Below are 22139 nucleotides of genomic sequence, written 5' to 3' on the forward strand. Positions count from 1 at the left end.
TGCTCAATACAATTTTGAGAATATATACACTTTATCTATCAAGAATAAATTACATTGTCACAATCATTTCATGAGAAAAATTAAAGAATATTTTTTTCTAACTTTATGTGCGACCGTGTATTTGGTAATTGTCTTAAACTTGTTCTTGGAAGACTTACAAAGGAATATCAATCAGCCTTTATTAAGGGAAAACATATTGATAACCATATTAGAATAATTCTGGGTATGAATTTGTCAATTTGCAGATGACGCAATCATTTTTGAACCAATCAATCCTTTATTCTGTCAGATAGCCTTGTCTTATTTATAGACCTTTTCAAAGCATTTGACACCATTGAATGCCTTTATGTTTATAACACTCAGAAGTTTTGGAAAAATGTTTTGCAAAGTTATTAAAATGTTCTATAGTGATACTCATAATACTTCCTCAACCCTGGTATGCCAAATTTGTTTATATCGTGTACTCAAATACTTGCATACTTAATTGTCAACCATCCTCAAATAAAAGGAATTAGCATTTTTGATGAAGTGTGATCTGCAAATTGACTAATTTGATATGGATTTGTCAATTTGCAGATGACACAATGATCTTTGTGTACAATGTGACATCTTTATCCTTGTATTGAGGCAAACATCAAATCTATTCATGTTAAAAAATAAAACACCTGGGTATAATAATGTCTACATAGAAATAAAAAAGAACAAATAAACATAGAGGGAAAACAGATAGTCTGAGAAAATGTCTTAATCATTTTTTTGGTCAGAAATCTATTGACAAAAGCAGGAGGTATACCCAAATTCACCCCTGTCATTCTTTTTATGTTTCTGCTCAAATGATTATAAATGTGACTTATGTAACTTTTTTAATTTTATGTGTAAAAGTAAATCCCACTATCTAAAAAAAAAAAAATTCTGATAATTAAAGAAAATAACAATGGTGGTCTGAAAGCCATTGAATCTCCCTCTGTTTGAAGTGTTTACATTAAATTGGATAAGAAATTATTTGGCTCAGCCTGGTTCTGTACTAGCCTGGGTATACCCACGCTCTCTTTCCAGCGACATTCCAGTTCGCTCAGAAAGTTAGCATGGCCACCAAGACAAAATCTTCGCCTGAAATAGGGAACCAATCACAGAACGGGGAGGCGGGCTCAAGACGATGACGACCGTAGAGCGGGTCTGTTTACATCCAGCATGGCGGCCACGGAGGTGCAGCAACCGTAAGGAAGCAGCAGTAGATTGGTTGCTAAATAAATTGGAAGGCAAGTTCACTTTGAAAATAGAACAAAAACTTGCACTACATGATTTTCCCTTCATAAAAAGGATGTGTTCGCGCTGCCCCCTACAGGCTCTGAATACGTCATTGTATATTGTTGATATGATTGGCTGTAAGTTTGTCCAGTAGCGTACAGAAGCATTTAATTGACATTCCTTGATCCCACCTCAAATCGAGGAAATGAACGGCTCCTTGCTTAACCCTACCTTAATTGTGGTTGGGTCTGGCATTAGCCAAGCGAGTTGTGTATGGTTTCATATACCAAAATGTTTATTTAGAACAGAAAGTTAATGTTGGAATTTTTGTTGCGATGTGATTTTGAGTTTTGGGAAACTACTGGGAAATCATTTTTACACATAATTTCTAACTGCATGGCTCCACCTAGTGAACTAATAGAGCCAGTACAATTAATGGGAAGACCTTATTTAACAAAAGTGGCATGAGAAAAAAAGTTTTATATTTGGTTGATTTGATGAATGAACATAGCCATTGTATATAGTGGAATAAGAAATCCACAAGATACCAAATACACGTGTAGGATATATCATTACATATACATTAAAAGCGACATTAGAGTTTTAAACTGACGATAACTAATACACTAATATTTATAGGGATCACATTTCACTGTTTTGCTGCAATTGAAAAAGAGGTCAAACTTCTTGCACATTTTATCAAGCAGTATTTTATATAGCAGTCTCCCCTTGCTGATGATCTTATTTCATGAGAATTGTTAGCATACAAATACTTAAAGGGGTGGGGGAGCTAAATCATAAAGTTTTGCAAGTATTGCATATAAAAAATTGCGGTGGTGATTAATCATTAGTGATAAATATCATATACATAAATGCAAATGGAAAAATAATAAACATTCCTTAATTTGTTTTAAAAAATGAATGTAAAAACTACTCAGTTTCTTGGTGGAATATTTGAAGTCATGTCTAAATCTCTTTCATTTTAAGTTATTGTCCTTTTTGCTGAAACTTACATTTGGTTACACTGTCAACTCCCAGATGTTGTTGTTGTTTGTTATAGAACATATTTGTGTATTAATTGTTATTGTGTTGCTTGTGTTTATTGTTTCATATGCATGCTACAGTTCTTAAATTTGTAAATTGCAATTGTTCAAAAGCAATTGCAAGGAAAAAAAGGAAAAAAAAAGGAAATTTGACACCTACATCTAAACCACTTCTCCAGGTCATTATTACTACTGACATTATGACCTATTGTGTCATTTTTGTTGGAAGAACAGGCTCATAATTACATATAGGGATACTGTGAAAATCCAACTACTGGATGTAAAAAACATCTGTGATTTTGTTGTTGTGATTCACACCTATCTACATACCCTGCTCTCATCAATATGCTGTTTGGGGGACATTAGCAATAAAGTCAATTATGAGGCACTCCACTGACTGGCTGGCAATATTGCCCTGTCTCTTGACAGAAACAATCGCCGCTCAAGTCCGGATCTGATGCTACAAAAAATGATTCAGAATGAGACACTGAATATCACTAGGCTATTTGTTCCCAGTGAGATATAACACCAAGTGACAGTTCCAAATGGCTTGCTCAAATGTTCAGTGGTATTTCATCACATTAAGATATCTGTGAATCAGTATGGTGTATCAAAATTATCCGGCATTATGATTTTATAGCATATAGTTAACATCTCTGACAGAATCCCACAATGCCAACCCCACCAGCAATAATGATGGCCAAAACATATTTGGTGATGATAAGCCTGGAAAGGCTTATTCTGCTCCAGTTATAGAGGGAGGTTTGTGGACTCACAGACCCACTCCAATCTGCCTACAAGCAGCAGAGAGGTGTGGATGATGCAATGCTGATTCTAAAGCAACACACCCACATCTGGAGAAGACCAAATAGTATGTTGAGATGGTTTTTTGGATTTTTCAAGTGCATTTAACACCGTGCAACCTCACCTAACGAGACATAAACTCCATCAAATGAATGTCAACCCCCACGTCAACAGGGGTGGATCTAGGAGTTGAAAAGATCTGGGGCTAAGCTCAGAGCATCCAGAGCCAGGGCCATTTTTTTGGATGGTTCACATGCTCAGAATTTAATTTTACTGCATGTTATGACTGCTGCAAACATTAGTAGTGGTAGTAGCACTTTATTTAGGTCCTTATTAATTATTTTCCCAAAAAGAATGCACAATAAATACATAACAATAAGGCAAAAGCTCAAACGGAAAACTAAAAAATATTACATTCATTTTTAATTACATTTCACTCTATAACATTGCCTTAACTTCAATGTCTTCATAACTTTCACTCTTAATCACAATTGTTATAAACTCACTCAGATTCAGTAGGCAGCTGGTTGAAGTCACTGCTCAGAAAAAGTGACTTTAACCAGATTTAGAAAAAAATAAAAGATTTGGGGCTTTTGAGAAAAACATTAGGGGCTGCAGCCTCAAAAGCCACCTCCTAGCTCCACCCTTTGGTCATACACTTTATCCTCTCCTTCCTCATAGGCAGATGGCAAGCAGTCAAATTCAGCGACCTCCGCAGAGGCACCAAAGGGTTCTGTCATCTCACCAGTCCTGCTGAGCTGCACACAGATGATTGCAGAAGCTCAGATCCTGAGATGCTACATACATGGTATCAGTAAGGAAATCCAGTTTTGTAGGGTGGTGTGAAAACAACTGGACCTAAATTCCAACAAAACCAAAAAACACTGGTGGAGTTCAGACGTGACCTGGAGGTAAATGGCCAGACAATATAGTGCATTGAGGATCATAAATACCTTGGCACCACCATTGATTATAAGCTGACCGATTATACACCGATACTTTCAACTGCCAACAATGCCTGTTCTTCCTCAGGAAGATGAGGAAGTTCCAAATCAGTCCTGCAGGTGTTTTACAGATCCGTTGTGGAATCCATATGGACCTTCAATATCATGGCATGGTTTGAAGTGATAAGCGCTATCAACCTGAACCTCCTCAACAAGATTATAAAGATCAGGAATAAGATCATCAGGCAGGAACAGGAGCCAACCAGCAGCATCTATAAGAAACTGACAGTAGGCTAAATAAGGCCTCACAAATAGCAGAAGACACCACTAACACCCTGCACACCTGTTACAACCTCATGCCCTCTGGACGATACTATACTGTAGGTCCCCTCAGAATCACAAGTTTGTTTTCCCCCATTATCACACACACCACTACTGCACTGTAGCACTAGCACACTATCATTACTGCCACTTTTACTTTTATTGATTTTAATTCCTAGCTTTTATTTCAAGTTTTATGTGAATTAGGTATATATTTTATGTATCATGGGTGCACACAATGGTCAACTCATCATGGCTCCATGACAGTGCTATGTTTGTCTGTGATTGTTGCATTTGTCTTATTTGTCCACTGCACAAATGCAGGTCCTCATACAAAATGGAGTATCATTTGAATTCAAATTAAATGTGAAATACACTAAAGCTCTAAACTATACCAATCCTAATGAGTCTAGGCCAAAACTTAAAATACTTAAAAGACATGGCTTTGATGTCCACACCTGTAAGTACAGGTACATAAACATACCCATACATTCCCAGCCTAAAAATAAGACAAAATTATTATAAATTAGAACCATTCTGAGATTACCATTGGCTGTGTAATTAATGTGAGCCAATATACTGTAGTGTGCTGATCTATACTTGAGATTAATGTTTACACTCCAAAGATCTGGAGTACACACACACATGCGCACAGCTCTCAGCCCTGAGGTGTGGACACATTTCCATCTGCTGATCCTTCAGAGCATTGCAATGGGCTCTGCAGCTATTTAGAGCCAGGCCGGATCTAACACCACCCTGAGGAAAGTTGCCTTGGAGTGAAAAATATGCATTTTGGGTTTACTCAAATTTCATCCCAGAAAATCTCTTTCCAGCCATTGCTTCTGCTTAAGTGCGATCCAGAGCTTTGCCATTAATAAAGAGTTTAATTTAGGTCTTGATAACAGCTCAACATCAGCTCTGACACATTATCTATAATCCCTTAAAATATTTCAGAACACCTGTATTATTTAGACACCTTGACCCCCAGGTGAAGGAAGTCCTCCTCTGGAGTATGAAGCACATAATAAATAAATACTGTGTGACTCTGATGAAAAGAAACTGCCTCAAACATTGCTGCACTGAAACATTGCTACTTATTTTTTTTATTCTTCTTTAAACTTTCCAAATAGCATTGGTAAAAAAGAGCATATTCTTTAGCAATTAAAATATCAGGAAAAAATATATAGAAAAGCCACTGTAGATGATTTACAAAATATATACATTAAACTATACATATACATACACACACAGACATATACAGGTATACAGCATACACGCAATCTTCCATATTTGCATACAGTGGGGTCACAAAGGTCTGAGTCCACTATCAGGAACTGTACTGATAATGATAAAAAAACACCTGATTTGCTATATTATGTTGTACATGTGTAATTTATATTGCTGCTAAAGGTGAAGACTTTTGCCCACAAAACACTATATTGCACAGAAAGAAACTCTAGCAGAGTTTGAACTTTAGGGCTGCAATTGGGGAGCTTTTTGAAGGCCTAAGGTGGTTGTATGAGAGGTTAATGCAATAAAGACTAAGAACTACAGTCAAACATGACACTAAAAACCCTCAATTGTGGGGATATTCTGACTTTTGTAGAGCTGGTGACTTGAAAAGGATCAACTACACACTGACATTCATTTTGCAGCAACGTGCATCAGACCTATGGCAAAAAGGAGTGCTTGAGTTGGCATGGTTTTTTCTGCGTTGTGGTGACACCTTAACCACACAAAAAAAAATGTGTCCATTGTAACATTTTGGAATATTACAGTGCAACTCAGAGATGCTCTTAAAGAGAACTTGGATTCTCAAACTCTTAAAAAGCAGCCCTATGTTGTGCACAATGCATTTCTGCAGAACACTGTCAGCTTGCATGTTCAGTTAATGGAAACAGTGAACACAGATATTGAGGAATTCTGACTTTGTAAGTATTTTAATTTACTTACTTTTACTGCATGAATAAAATATATTTAAAAAACAACAACAAAAAACCTTCAGACTGAAAAATTATTTTTGTCATAGCTTTGAGTTTGCTTTTCGACTCAGGCTTTTGGACCCCACTGAACATCTGTGTGTTCATGTATTTGTATATACCTGATGTATATATTACATCATTCATCTACATGTTACCAAATTAAGAACACACAAAAAAAATCTCCTTAGACAACAAAAACTGTCCGCACCTAATGGTCCTCAGGACCTGGCCATGCATCAGCACCTGAAAGCCTTTTTGCCACAAATGTGGCATCAAGATGTAAAAAAACAGCATGCAGGCAGGACAAGTGATTCTTACCAGGACTTTCTAGCATGGCCAGCTACTGATTACCTTATTGACAGAGGTGAAGAAAAAAAGGAGAGATACTCAAAAAAATACAGAAGCAATCAGAACAGAAATGTATTTGTGACATCAGTAATTCTATATAAAAGCACAGAAATTATGGAACTGATCAAAGGGACACGCTGACCCATGCTGTTCTAATGGTGACCATGGAAACAACAGGTGGATGGATGGATAGACGGCTGAGGGTGCACAGAAACTTTACATTTCACATAGCTGGTTTAAATCAGAGAGGGTCCTGAAAGAAGAATAGGTATAGAAGCCGAAGTCTCAAATGTTGGAGAGTGAGTATTTGTTTAGTCACAGCAAAAGTTGACATTGATGTTCTTTTTATGTACACTTTAAGCTAGGACTGTACTGAGCAACAACTAATTTACAGGATTACTCATGACATCTAACTAGGTTGAGTGCAATTTCCAAAAATCAAGATTTGTGCTGAGAGCGTTCCATTTTTTCTGCTCACTGCTTGTAATTTCAGGCAGCAGAACACAGAGCAGAACAAAAATATAAGCACTTTATGACAGAAGATTTAAGCTCTAAAAGAACTTAATTACAAACACTGCTACACTGGCAGGTCATATTAGGTTGACTGCAAATTAACAGCAACATGAAAAACCGAACAGTATTTTAGAGAGATTGAATTATCTGGGTCCAAAATACAAGTGCAACAGTCAAAGAACCTGCATAAAAGTATTTTACATTTCAAGTGTGGCATTCTTGAAATACAGGCAGCGTATGCCAGAACAGAAATGAACAGTATAAAGGATGCGGACAAATACAGTGATTGTCTTACAAGCTAATACAACCCAACTTTGTAGCAGTGTTTGCCATGGTGATTTACTGACTGCATACTAATTCATCATGTACTGTTTACATCACTTTGTACACCCCCTGAAACTCCTTCTAGTTCTGTTTGACCCCACTCATCCTTCAGGCTTGTCCTTGCTCTCTACTCACCCTTCTCTTCCTCCTCTCACTTGAAATGTCCCTTTCCATCACTCTTCCTCTGCAGCCTTTAACCACGTTTCATCAGAAGATACAGTTGTGGCCGTTTTCTTTCTTCACATTGACCCTTTCGATCTGTCCCTGCCTTGTGCTTATCTCCCTCTGCATATTCTGCATTTATATTACCATCTTGATAATGCACCTCGTACCACCCTAAGCCTCATCTTGCTTGTACTCCACAGTGCCTCCGTTTCTACTACTGCCGTATCCCACGGGGAAACTTGCTCCATTGCTGCCTGTTCCTTCCCCTTCCTCAAAGCTCTTTTCTTCCAGTGGTTTGCCGATCCAGGCTCCGTAACCGTGGACACTGAGTGCTCGGAAGAATTGTTGCTTGGCTAGCTGGAAGGACATGGCAGACATCTTGGCCTGAGCGTAGGAAGGCAGGGAGAGGAGGTCAGTGCGGCCGCATCGCTGGCACAGAGAGTGGAACAGACCAAATAGGTTGGACTTGGACACGCGGGACACGGCCAGTTTGTTCCTGGAGGGAAAACATTTAGAGGGCTCTTTAGTTGAGAGGAGGCAGTACTGGAAAACACTGTAGTTTATCTGGCATGCTGGCATGACACAGGTTCTTCTCTTATGTCTTTGCCTGTTAGTTTACTTAATTGCCTGCTGCTCACCGTTTTTTGACAAGTTTATTAAAATTAAATTAAGCCAGCAACATGCTCGAGGGATGGCAATGCTGATCTGTTGGTTTTTTGGTCCACCACTTTGGTTCAGACTGAAATATCCCAAAAACCATTAAATGGATTACTTTGAAATTTTGTGCAAACGTTCGTGGTCTCCAGAGGATGAATCCGAATGACTTTGGTATACCCACACTTTAAGAAATAGTTGTGAAATCCACAGTAATTCGTTGTGTTTCAGTTAAATACTGAGAATGTTTTCTGCAGTATAGTACTGCATTAGACCTGATAAAGTAATCTAAATAATAGTGTAGAAAATCACAGTAATAACCACACAACTGTAGATAATCATATTACTGCAAAAAGCTTTATGTTACTGTAAAAAATCACATGAAAAATTACACTACTGTAGAAAATTATAGTAATTCATACCACTGCAGATTATTATACTACTGTAGGTAAGGTAGCAGTTTACCCTTTTGATAAATTGAAGATTGCTTTGTAATACTTTCAAATGCAAATTAAATTTAAACATTAGTCAGAAATAATGATTTGATCCGTTTGTGTGCAGTTCTTGCAGCCTGGAGAGGAATAACGTTAGACGTCAGTCTGGAGCAGCAGCAGGAGGAGTCACCTACATCATGCTGCGGTCAAGCCAGCCACCACCTTATTTCCGTCTATGTGTACACTAGCATTATTACAATAATGAGGTTTATCTACTTGGAAGAACTGAATAATCTGTTGACAAAAGGTGGTTTGCCACAGTTTTCATTTACATTACAGATGACTAATAGTATTAATGTTTGACTCACAAAGTAAAGTGAAATAATGCTCTGTCTCACCAAGGAGGTTATGCCTCAGGAGAATTCACTGTGGTATTTAAATATACAGAGTCTTGACTTCTCTTATACAATCAACAAAGTATCACATTCAGCATATTATGAGAAGAAACCTGTCTGTTTCCAATCACAGATTCCACATCTGACACATTGTAGAGGACCAAATGTAACTGCATAAAAAGTTCCATAATGTTTTACTGTAGCCATTTGAAAATATTATGCATTAAAACAAAATGTTACTGATTCCTTTTAGCTAAGGCACAGCCTCACAGAGCTACTGGAATGATGTAAAGTCTTAGCTCTGGTACTGAATACAATAGAGAATTCAGATTATCCTTAATAAACTCTGCCAAGGGTTTTCAGTTTAATTTGCGCATCTAATTCCACATTAGTACTTCAGATTATTCTTCTGAGAACAAATTCCAGGAATGTCTTTTCACAATGATATGGTGTTTGATCAATGTCACTATGATCAATAACTCACAGGTGAAAAAACAAGATCATATCTCTGGAAAGCATTTTAGAGGCATATTGGGCTACTGGGTAAATCAATTTAAATATCAAATTTCTGCTGAGGCAAAGGAATGACTTGAAGTTGACAGAGGAACAAGGGTATATCTAACCACTGGAGAATAAACAATCAATCTAAAGTATTAACAATGTGTGTTTCTATTAGGAGCGACAGGATTTAGTTTGGTTACATACCCATCCAGTTTGCCTTTGGTCCCATCAAGCACCTCTACACTGTGCTGGTCTGGAAAGCTCCAGTTCACACTGGATTCCTTGGTCTTGCCCGTGTGACGCGTGGAGTCGTACACACTCACCCTGCCCACCTACCGTTCAGCCAGGTGGTGTGGGTAAAGGAAGGGGGACAGAGAGCATATTGTGTTCAATCAGGCTAATTTAGCCCTGCAATGTGAGTCAGCAATTCCAAACAGAGCGTGTTAAACTAGTTGTGTAATGCATGTGTCAGTGTGATGACTGTGACACGCTGTGTGTCGATTAATTATGATTAGTTTCAACGAATTTCATTGATGTGTAAATGACAACCATGAAAGTGTTGAAAAACTGGTCAACAAATCGGAACGAGCTAAAATGAACATAACTGCCTGCTATGGTTTTTCTCAGGCATTTTGCCCTGTGGTGTGAATGTGACCTATCCATGTCTGCTAATTGATGGTAGAGCCAAATTTAGAGAAGATGAACAATGCAGAAACACTTATACAGGCACAGATAGAAGTGTTGGCAGCTCAATTGATGCATTTAGTGAGAATGACCTCAGCATGTCAGATTAATTAACCCAAAAGTTGTGTGTTTACCTCAGGGTGGTTTAGCATAAAGGGGGCAGGGAGACTTTGGGAGAATGCTTCACCGTCTCTGGCCAGCCGACAGCAAACAGCACGTGTCAGATGACCGTGGCTGTACAGATAGCCTGACAGATCACAACAGAAAACACAGGTTGTAAAACAGACATTTGAGATCTGAAGTGACATAAAATGAGGAATTTATCAAATTTCAATGAAAGAGTTAACTTTCACAATGTCTGTCACATCAACTCTTCTTCAACTGGCTTCACTTTATTATATATCTCAGTGCAACAGAAAGTTTTACCAAGCGTGATGGACTTCAGGTAGATGGGATGCAAGAAATGAGTGAGGAGTGCCCCCTGCAGGCCCAACACATTCCAGCGAAGGATCTTATCACTACAGCTCATGGTTCGCAGCCTCTCGCCGTGCTGGATGCCATCCCAGGTGGGAACAATTGCACTCGACTCCACTGGTATGGTGCCCTCGCCTGACACAAACCACATAAACACACAAACACACACACACACAGGTCACAGGTCTTGCCCAGAGACCAGGCAGTGGAATCATTTACTTCCTGCATGCACTGATGATGACGAAAGATGTGCGAGTGTCATCTCTCACCGTTCTCTACTTTGGTGCGGAGCTTTCCCTGCTTAGCATTCTCAAACAGAGGCTGGTGGCCCTCCACTTCATCCCCTGTCTCACTGCATGACTTATCAAACAGAGCACCATCACCGCATGGTGCCGTGCTTTGGAAGAGAACAACAAGACAAATAAGACCTTGACATGAAACCAAAATGTCAAAAGAAGAATATTGATCCACACATTGATGTACATGACTAACGGGTAGGACGGGAATGAAAGACGAGAGTGTGTGGAGAGGTGAACGAGGAGAAAGAAAACATCTGATACTCCCACCTGATGTAAAGGTGAAAGGTGATGTCAGCTTTGATCCGCAGTTTGTTTTTTTCAGCTGGCTCAAATATACTGTCTTCTGCACCATCATAGTGCTTGAGGAGCTCACTGTACAGAAACCTGAGAGGCAAGAAGTCGGTGAGTTAGACTTATAAATAATGCCCTGCGGACCGGGTCTGAGAGGAGAGCTGGGTATATTTAGAACTGGGAGAGAAACATTGATAAAAGAGCAAGATCTATTTCTACCGAACAAATCCTCTTCTGGAGATGATTTCAGCATGGCAATCATTAACAGTGTCCCCTTTAAGGCTCAGCTCCTCCCCTTTAACACAGCGATTCCCTGACAGAAAAAGAAAAAATATTCAATGTCAAAGAACAAAACAATGCAACGCCTCTTGGTTCTGCAGTGACCTAGTTCTTATTCAGCTTTCTGACAGTGCATGCCTCTGAGCACAGAAATCTATAAAACTTCCTCACATCATGGACATGAAGTGACTTCTTATTTTCATATGCTGCCAAACAATTCTTTATGCTACCTGTTTTCATTAGTTCTTTACTTCATAAGATACATGCCCACAGTAATGGATATACCAGTTCCCAGGCTGACAACAGTCCCCAGGCCCTCCCCCCTCCTCATGATGATGGTGGCCAGGATCTTGCGTCCCAGAAGACTGTGCTGGATACGAGTTGTCAGGGCATTGAAACGCTGGTGACTCAACATTGCTATCTGGTCATGCAAGGTGCTGCCACTCACTGGAAGCTGAAGAGAGGAATGTACACAGGACAGGACAGGCAAAAGAAAGGGGAAAAAGGATTATTTAATATTCAATGTATGTGAAATGAGTTCATTGTGTAACCGAATTCAAAGTCTCACAAAACTACCCCAGAAAGTAACAGTTTGTGTGTGTTTTAAGGGCTTACTGAGGCTTCCTCACCACAGGGAGGCTAAGTATATAGTAAACAGGTGCAGCCAAAGAATGTCTAATGTTTGTATATTAAATATCTGTAGACTGTCAATACAGATTGACCACTTCCTATAGATGCTACAAAGCTAAAACCTCCAGTGAAGAAAACGTACTGTGAAGCAGGAAGTTATAGATTTGTTTACTATAGATTGGTTATATTTTAACTGAGGTTGCATGTTATTCTAAATATTTATGAGTAGGCAAGACAGGCAAAACCTCATTCCATACTTCTACTTCAGTTTTTCTCATAACATTTTGTACTGCCTGATCCCAGAGAATGCTCATCTGATATTCAGATTTCATAAGTATGAAGTTGGTACCTCTGCTGGAATAAGCTCCCCAGTACGGGCCGCCCTCTCAGCCTCCCCAATGAGAACCCGTAAAGCTGCATCTGCAGCTTCTTGCTTCCCCTGTTTTTTGTTCGACGCACAGACTGGAGGGAACCAGCGTCCACCCAGTTTGGCCTGGTAGGTGAATCTGGGCAAGAGGGACAAAGAGAGAGGCAATCAGAGGAGGACAGAACAGGGATTCCATACAAACTTAAAGATCCAGGTATATTCAATGACTTTCAATGTTTTCATTTGTGAAATTTTGGGACTCAAAATAGGCAACACGTCAAAATAAATCATCACAGAGGCCTCCAACAATGTTCCACACTTGAGTTCTTTTTTCTCAAATACAAAAAGAACAGATATTTCCAGGAACAGGGAGACCCTGAACGTAAGATATTTTTATCCAGTGTGTAGATATGCATCTGTGTGTGCCTGAACAGCTCACACATACTTAGGCTCATGTGGTGGCCCAGACTGGCCCACCAGGCGGATCTCAGCAGCAAAGCCCCGAGCTCTGGCATACTCCAGCAGACCCGATACTGCGTTGTTGTTTAGGTGGTTGATAAGGTCCCCAACTCCTGCCTCATGGGCTGCTCGCAACTCATCTGCTGTCAGTGGGGGCAAAGAGGGGCATGTAGTCCCAGAACCAGCAGCATCGCTATCACTGGAAGAGCCCAGGGGCAACTGGGGCTAAAGAAGGGAGAGGTGGGTAGAGTTATGGAAAGTCGGTATAAATTGTACTGAGAAAGACACAAAAAAACTTCTTTCAACCTGAGTGATCTGTTATTTACTCTTTCAAGGAATAAGCAAATCCCTCTTTTTCCCTAATGAAGACCTTTGGTTATTCTCTACTTCTCATTCCTTACCTTGTTGAGCTGCAGTTTCCCATCAGCCATTAATTCTTTGACAGCTTCCTCTGCTGCCAGCTGGCGGGCTGCCTTCTTGCTTGGAGCTGAGGCCTCTGCGAACAAACTTTCTCCAACCTTCACCCGGTACATAAACCTGAACATAAGACAAAGAGGATGAAAACGGTGGAAAATTATGCTTTTGAATCTGAGGTTAGACATGATATCAGACTTTGGTGAGATACTATTCCAGATGCCTCATCTCTCAAATTTAGATAAAAAGGAGACGAAATTGAGGAAAACACAAGTTTGTACTGTATCTCCCATTCAGCTGCCTGAGGGGATGAATTACAAACAAAGAGTGGTAAAGAGTGGAAGGACACAGTCAGTATTATATCTATGTCAGCTGACACTGAACAGAAATATAACCACAGAGGAATCTAAGAATGTGGGTTAGGGGAGAACAATATCCAAAAGGACATATTCAGAGGGGGTTTAAGCATACAGTACCTTGGGTCATGTGGTGGGCCTGCTTGGCCCGTGATGATGAATTCGATGGGGTTCCCACTGCGCTGACTGTACTCCATAAGGACAGACACTGGATTCTTCCCACCAGGCAGAGACCGGGACAGTGGCTGGCGAGGTCCCTCTGCCATCCCCATCCCTTCCACACTACTTGTCCCAAAAATTTCCCCCATGCCTTCAGCTGCCCCCTGATAGACAATGGAGGAGAACGAAAATACGTGTTTTATTGTTGGCTGACTCCGTCTATAATTTAAAGTTTTGGTCACCACAGTTAATGAAACTTAAGTTTACAGTACTTGCTCTGGTGAAATAAATGTAGCTCTACCTATTCACATGTAAAGTACCTGACCAATCCCAGGGGATTGTTTAAGCCTACTGTTATTAACTTTAAGTTGACAATCTTTAAATACTGATAGGGGCTTATTTTCACACATTCAAACAAAAACTTACACTGCTTTCTGTGATGATATCCATCACTTGGTCCATACAGGCAGTATTTCCCTCGTCCCCTGTGCTCGCACCTCCCTGCATCTCTCCAATAAGAATGCGTAGGGTGGCTGCAGCAGCGTCCTTCTTTGCAACCTTCTTGCTGGAAGCCTCTGCAACAGGAAAAAGTCTCCCGTTGAGCATCACCTGCATACGGAATCTGACAGAGGGAGAGAAAATATATAAATGAAACTCAGTGATCTGTCAATAGACGATTCATATAGCAGCTATTGTTTGGATACAAGCCAAGTAATTTTGATTCATTGATTGGTGGCCTCATATGTCTTCATTAAGGCAGATTTATTTTTCAGTTTGAATCAATAGTTTTGTTTTGTGCCTGCAAGGCACCTGCTGACAAAAAGACACATTATATATTAAGACAACAAGCAGCACTTCACAGACTTTAGTGTTGAATAACATATGAATTTATCCTTGTATCAACTAAAACTTTACAGTAACAAACCTTGGGTCGTGAGAGGGTCCCGACTGGTCGAGGAGCAAGAACTCACAGTTCTGGCCCAGATACTGGGCATACTCCATGAGACCACTCACAGGGTTCTTCAGCCTCACCTCCTGTAATTTTGCCCATAGGTTCTGGGAAGGCGGGGCAGCCAGCGATACAGCAACAGTTCCAATGGCATTGTTATGCTCTGCAGCTACAAGTCTCTCAGCATCTGTCTCTCTGCGAATGGCATTTAGGAATTCTGGGATATCGTCAGTAGCCCACTGTCCTTCACTGGTCTCTTCTTCTTGTTTCGAAGTAAAGGAGGGGGGTTTGACGGTGGAATGAGACTATAGAGGGAAAAGCAGAGGTTAACAAAGTCAAGGTAGAACTCTTAGGATGGTAATCTTAGATCAATATATTTGGTAAAACAAAAAAAAGTTCACATTTTATATGCTTTTTTATCTTAAAATCTACACTTTTTGAGAAATACCCTTTCTTCTACTTTTGTTTAAGCTTTCTGGTGGCGGGTTAGATGAGAAGGTGGCAAACATGAGGATACATCACACTGTTAAACTAGCATTAAGCTTCAGAACAGTGACAAACAAGCGCCTTGCATTCGTTATTCACGTACAATCTACCATTTCTAAAGTATGCTTAATGTGCATGGTGGAAGAGAAACAAGCCTCCAGGTATGGTTGAAGATCATAAAACGTTCAAACTCAAACAACAAAACAGATTTATCTGTGTGCTAATAAGATGTAAGTACAGACTGAGCAAGTTTTGTGTGTGTGTGTGTGTGTGTGTGTGTGTGTGTGTGTGTGTGTGTGTGTATGTTTCTTACTCTGGTGAAGGGGTGCACTTAATCAATTTATCAAACAGCCAAAACACACAGTGCTCATTTTCAAGCTGTGATAGGCGACAAGTGGGGCCTGCTTTGCTTGTCCAATAAGTTGATGAAGTGCACTCCTTTACCAGGGCACAGTGGGAACTGATCAAATCATGTTTTCAAGAATCCTTAAATTGGACTAAATGGTGTAATTTCAGACAGACTAAAATGGGAACATTGCAAGTTTCCCTTTTGTATCAAGCAGCAAAAAATGTAGTATGATCTTTTTGAATTAATGGGCCTGACTTGATGTTGCGCATCTTGTAATGAGACTATTGTACATGCACACATCACATGCTGAAACAATATCATGTGCAGCCCTACACTGTATGTGTAAGACAACATTCAACATACCACCATTAAAAAAACAAAAACCCACCTTTTCACTATGACTTTGCTCTGGCATCCAACTCTCCTTAAATGGCAGTGGCTCAAGGCCTGGTAGTGGTGGTAGTGGTGGTGACGGCAGGAACACGGACCCACCTCCCTTCTCATCTCTAGTGGCTACCCCTGTCTGGCTCCCCACAGCTGATGTGCTCTGTGAGGCTTTGAGGCTCCTCTCCATCATCTCTCTTCGGTGGTTGGAGAGCTCCCAGGTGGGAGGGTTGACTTCACTATTTTTAATGACTTCACCTTGCTTCTCCAGGGCATAGAGGGTGGGGTTGACCTGTTTGGCACTCCTAAGACCCACATTTTTGGCTATGATAAGAGCATTTGCCTCTCCTGAATCCAGGAGGTACCGTAGAATTTGTTCCTTTTGGTCTGTCATTGTAGGAAGCTTAAGTTCCTGGTCAGGGGAACTGGTCGTGCTGGGATGCTGTTCCTCCTGGTGCTGACCTTTTGCTGGTGACTGGGATCCTTCAGAGTCAGATGACTCTGAAGAGGAGCAGTAAGAACCACTGGAATCTGTGTCAGAGTCGTCTTCTTCTTTAACTTGTCCCCTGTTTTCTGCTGTTTCTGTTTTTAGCTCAACCTTGGCTTCAGGGTTTTGAGGTTGTTCTGAACTGACACACAGATGGGAAGCTGGACTTTGTACTGCAGAGTTTTGATTTTCCTCACCTCTGAGAGGTTCTCTGTACAGAGTCCACTCAGGAGGTTGGAGTCCGTGCTTGGAGGCTTCCTGTGAGCGTTCTAAAGCGTAGAGAGCCTTGTTGACTATCTTTTTGGGCAGATGCAGCTTTTTAGCCAACAATTTTGCAGAAATGCTCTCACTTGGTCTCAAAGTAGAAAGAGCCCTGTGTACCTGGCCCTGGATGTCAGGAGTGAGTGTGATGTTCACTTTACTAAAGTTAAAATTCCCTGATCTGCTGGATGCAGAATGTCTGTCAAACCTGTCTCCTCCTCTGTTGGGCCTGTCTCGAAGGGACAAGTTCTGAAAACTGTCACACACAGAGTCAGTTTGGACACCCCATTGTCGGCTGGAATAATGGCTGTAGTTTTTACTTTGTAACTGGTTTTGATTCAGATGTCGAGGGCCTGGGGTGCCTTGCGGGGGTCCTACACCAGGTGGGCGTGCAAAACTCTGGTCCTGGCTATAAGCCCCTCTACCCTTAGGGCTGCTGTTGGGGTTTGAATACCTACTGTACCCTGACTGGGGCTGGTATGAGAAACCAGGCGGCCTGCCAGGTACAACTCCCCCTCCACCCCCTCGCGGACTGGCTCTGAACTGTGGAGCCTCAGAGCTCTGTCCTCTGAGGAACTGCACCTGTTGGTACTGAAAGGAATTAGGAGCAGGACTGGGACTGTGATTCTGATTGTGTGAGGGGTTAGGGGCCACTTTACTGTGGCTTGGTGCAGGTGGAGCAGAGGGGAATGAAGGGGTTGGGAGCTGTATGGGCACTACAGGATGGGTGAGGCTGTCATAGTAATTTGGATATTGGCTCAGCTGTGGGCCAGCTCTTGGTAAGAATGGGCCTGGGCCAGATCTGTAGTAATTCTCCTTGACCTGGAAATGGGGTGGTGGATGTCTGTGGTAGTGTTCTCTGGAAGGCCCTCCTCTACCTCTGCTCATAGCGCAGGGGTTGAGCGTGAAGGGGGCCGGTGCAGCAGGCTGTGCAGCTTCTGTGTGCGTGTATGTCCTCTAGCAGTAACAGCAGACCCTGATTGAAAGTCAGGGCAGGCCAGATGCAAACTGAGACTACCTGAAATACAAACAAAGGACAATGTAAGGGGAATATTAAAAGATAGAAATAAATAACAGTAGGAAAACTGGATGGTGGAAAACTGAGAAGCAGCTGGGAGTGTAGAAGAAACTGTCATTCCAGCCAATAAAGGAAGTTCAGGCCCTGCTGCTAGCCCTCCAACCTGCTCAAGTGTCCTTGGATAAATCATTGTATCAATACAAACTCAGAGGACATGGTTTTTTTTATGTGATTCTACACTCATCCTCATGAAATGGGTATACAAGACCTACTGAAGGAACAATGAAATATGTCAGTATTATGAGAAAAAAGGAAAATGTGCAAACCATAAGCTCTGATGCTCACACAACACTGTCAATGCTGCTGTGTACATCTTCAGATTATACTCTAGCCAGCCTACAAGGATATTGCAGGGTGACATACTGTCTCTCCCAGTCACACCGAAACTTAATCCCAGGGTAAAAGGGTGATGATTAATAATTCAGACCTTCTTGTGACTATTCTGTTTTATTTCTGGCCTTACAATTTATTGCTGGATCTGGATCCATAGTGAAGAGGAAAACGAGAAACTTATGCAGACAAAATAGGACAGTTCCAAGGACACAAGAACATGAGGGTCGCCTGTCAGTGACAAGCTGTAGACAGAAAACCATGTGGTTTCTAGCTGACAAGGTTTTTGCAGAGGTAAATGAATTCCTCCCTTCAAAAATCACACATGACCAAAATTACTAATTTAGTGGAAACTTGGAGTTTCCACTAAGGAGCATAGTCCAGAATTTCACTATCTTTATATGGTACAACATTGATTCAGCCTCAAGTGTCATATCTGACAACACTCAATAATGTCTATATCAGTGAGACTAACAACAAGGAGACACCCAATACTGAGTCAGGTTTCATCCCCTCTGGCCCAGTCAGCATCACTCATCTGTCGCATAGAGCTGAGCAGGCCCGAATGCAGCCACATTAATAGAGAACACCATAGTGTTGGTTCATCAAAGTAATGGGGGCTGACAAGACCAACAGCCCAGGGGCCTAACAAGGCTGGAGCTGACTCATCTTGACCCTGATGCAAGGCAACAGTTGACGGCCAAAATAACAACTCCAGTGTTTTTCATTATGCCCCCCTTCATTTTCAGGCTGGGCAAGACAATCCACATGTGAAAAGTGATGAATCAACTATTTTGCATACTTCATGCAGTCATGTCACAACACAGCTAAACACCTGTCCACAGTCTAATGTTTAAAGTTACCCCCATCCTTGTTGCTGAGAGTCTTCCCTGACAGCTGAGCATAACGGTACATAATCCCCAATTGGGAGAAATATTTCCACATTTCCAATGCAACACATCATATAAACTTATAGCACAAGGCCCAGTGAGCTCACGGAGTATTGTGGATCTCACCTAGTTAAAGTGAAAGTGGCGATGGCGGGGAAAACAGTGAGACGTTTTGACGTGCCGCTCCTGCAGCTTTCTACAATGAGACGAAAAGACTGGTGAAAAATTAACAAGGCACAAGTCGCAGACTAAGCACAGAGAGTTAGCGGCTGTATACTGGAAATCACGGCTGGTTTGTGAAACGGCAAAAAAAAAGAAGGCGCAGGGTCTTCCGTTTTGGATGAGGCAGGTCCTGTCTGTGTGTCCGCAGTCTGTACAGTGTAAAACACTACTGATGTCGCTCGCTTATAAATGCTGTATGCAGTGCTGGGAAACAAAACTGTAATCAAGTTACGGGGGAAACGCTCAACCTGTCTAATGTGAGTTAGTAAGGAAAACAAAAAGGAAACTAAATGTTAAGTTTCGATTTCTTCTCTGTAAAAAGGATAAGTTTCAATTGGGAGTCACGTGACCCAAGGAGACACACCCACCGAGGGCAGAAAGATGCACACGTGGGTCTGTACTCTGTAATGTCTAATAAATATATTATAAAACTTAAGGTCTGCTGTGGCTTTCCCATTCACTTCCATGTTTAAAGAGGTCGCTCTCAAACAATCAATGTGGCTGTTCTCCTGTGGAGCAACAAGGGCACCCTCCCTTTGGATACACGCTGAGGCAGAGGAGACATCACATGCTCAGATCAGATTCTCACATTAAAAATAAAACGAGGAAAAGAGAATGATAGTAATGTAATACATTTTGAGAGATACAGATATCAAAAGAAATTGAGATCTTGTAACATGATTGTGGTAGGATGGAAATATAACATAAGAGTACTACAAGGTGAAGGTCACTATTAAACACTATGAAACACGTGTTGTTCCTAAAGGGACATCAGAATCCATTTTCACCTTAAACAACGTTGGATTCCCTCATAAAACTAGTTGATGTTAAAAAGCACCCAAAGCAGTACAGCAGGGGGCGTGTACTAACACAGAGATATAGGACTAAATCAAAGTGAAACTTTAGTTAAGAGTGAGTCGCTTCCCACCACAACATTTCAGCTGAATTATTATCAGAGTTCACATCAAGTTACAGTTAATTACAGTTAATCAGTTACTTCATTAAATTAAATACGTGTAAATGGAATAACAATAACATAGACATACACGATAATATTACAAACGTTATTTAGCCATGTAGATTTTGGGGGATTTAAACCCAGCCTACACACATGTCCACGTGTGTGTGTAATCGGTATTAAAATGGACTCAAAAAACCATCATATTTGAACTAGAGCTCAAAGAAGCAGCACATTTCACTACCTTCAATGTTGCCATCTGCTGTGTTGTTGTACATGTGACAACCAACCCTACTGATCTTGATCTCTTGAACAAAAAAACATAAAGAGACACAAAAACGACTCTTGTGAAAACCATTTACCATTTCTCGTAAAAGTTGCATTTCGGTTTTTTGCGGTTATGAATCAATCTCAAGGATTTTTATTGTCATTCTAGCCATTTACACAATAGACATAATGAGTCACACAGTAAACAAATGAAATCTAGTAAGAGATAAAGCAAGCAGTGCAGTCAGTGTACTGTGACCAAAACATCTCACAGAGCTTAACCTAAATGTATCATTTGGGTTAATGTCACTCGAAAGAAGTGAAGAAACTCTACCAAGCTAAATAAGATGTAATATTTTAGGAGGGGGAGACTGGTAGCTGTAATCTTCCCCAGACTTTAAGAAAATACAACAGGTAAGCGGCTATTTCAACGACACACATTGAAGCAACGTGTGTGCTAATGTTTTAACTTGAACAGCCAAAGATAATAATTATTACGTTAATGTTATTGAGACCATATTTATTAAACCACTGTGTGCTTGCAATGTGCTTTAATGTATACATTTATTACTATAGAGCCATATTAAAGCAGCCAGGTGAACATCCCTCAGCTAACGTTAGCTAGCCTGGTTCACCGCACTGGCACTGCACCATTTCTAACTACCGCCTGCAGCACACACAATTTTTAAGCAAATTTACTGCCTCTGTCACCACTAAAACACCTAAACTACTCCGCCCCCCAAACAAGTAATACATGGTTTAAAGAACCCGAAATCGAGCGAGCGGATTACCTTGGCGTTACCTCGTAGTGTGTCGCCTCTGTTGTGGCTGTACAATTTATAATTTATTAAAGCAGCGATAGAAACAATCAAAGAACTGCTGCGCGAAGAAGTGACGCATTAGTGAATCGACACAGACACAAACAGTCTGAACGTCGCGTTTGGATGACGTCAACACGGCGGCAAGGTTCGGATATTTTTTCACATGTCTCCTTCACAGGTTTTTTTTTGTCTCATTAGGGTTGAATTTTAAGATGGTTAGTGCCACCGGTGGAAAGTAATTCAGCACTGTTCAATTTTGAAGTACAGAATACAATGCCTCTATTGTCATTGCATGTTAACATACAACCAGAGTTGGGGAAGTTATTTTGGATCTAATAGGTTACAGATTACTAATTGATCTATTTAACATGTAATAAATAATGTAACAATTTAAATTATTGCTTGATCAAATTAATGTATATTATTGCATTTAATAAATTTTGTATTATTTTTCTAATTTTCTAACTGAAGTTTTCAACTGTTGGGGTAAGTGTACCCATTAAACCCTCCTCTTGAGCAAAATCTTAAAGGTCTGACTTCAGATTTTTGATCCCTTTGTAATCATCAAC

At 40.7% G+C, this 22139-nt stretch overlaps 1 protein-coding gene across 1 annotated transcript; it reads right to left on the minus strand.

Moving 5' to 3' along the window:
* Positions 1-6043: 6043 nt before the first annotated feature.
* adar (adenosine deaminase RNA specific) lies at positions 6044-19518 on the minus strand. The gene is made up of 16 exons (XM_053327153.1): positions 19429-19518; positions 16261-18022; positions 15014-15342; positions 14515-14710; positions 14050-14252; positions 13561-13696; positions 13146-13384; positions 12683-12839; positions 11989-12157; positions 11644-11737; positions 11401-11517; positions 11104-11231; positions 10787-10969; positions 10495-10607; positions 9881-10008; positions 6044-8188 (listed from the first exon to the last, which is right to left on the minus strand). The coding sequence occupies exons 2-16, from the start codon at positions 17890-17892 to the stop codon at positions 7864-7866; spliced, it is 4149 nt and encodes a 1382-aa protein (XP_053183128.1). The 5' UTR covers positions 17893-18022; positions 19429-19518; the 3' UTR covers positions 6044-7863.
* Positions 19519-22139: the final 2621 nt, after the last annotated feature.

The sequence above is a fragment of the Scomber japonicus genome, chromosome 10 (genome assembly GCF_027409825.1).
Source record: "Scomber japonicus isolate fScoJap1 chromosome 10, fScoJap1.pri, whole genome shotgun sequence".
NCBI lineage: Eukaryota > Metazoa > Chordata > Actinopteri > Scombriformes > Scombridae > Scomber > Scomber japonicus.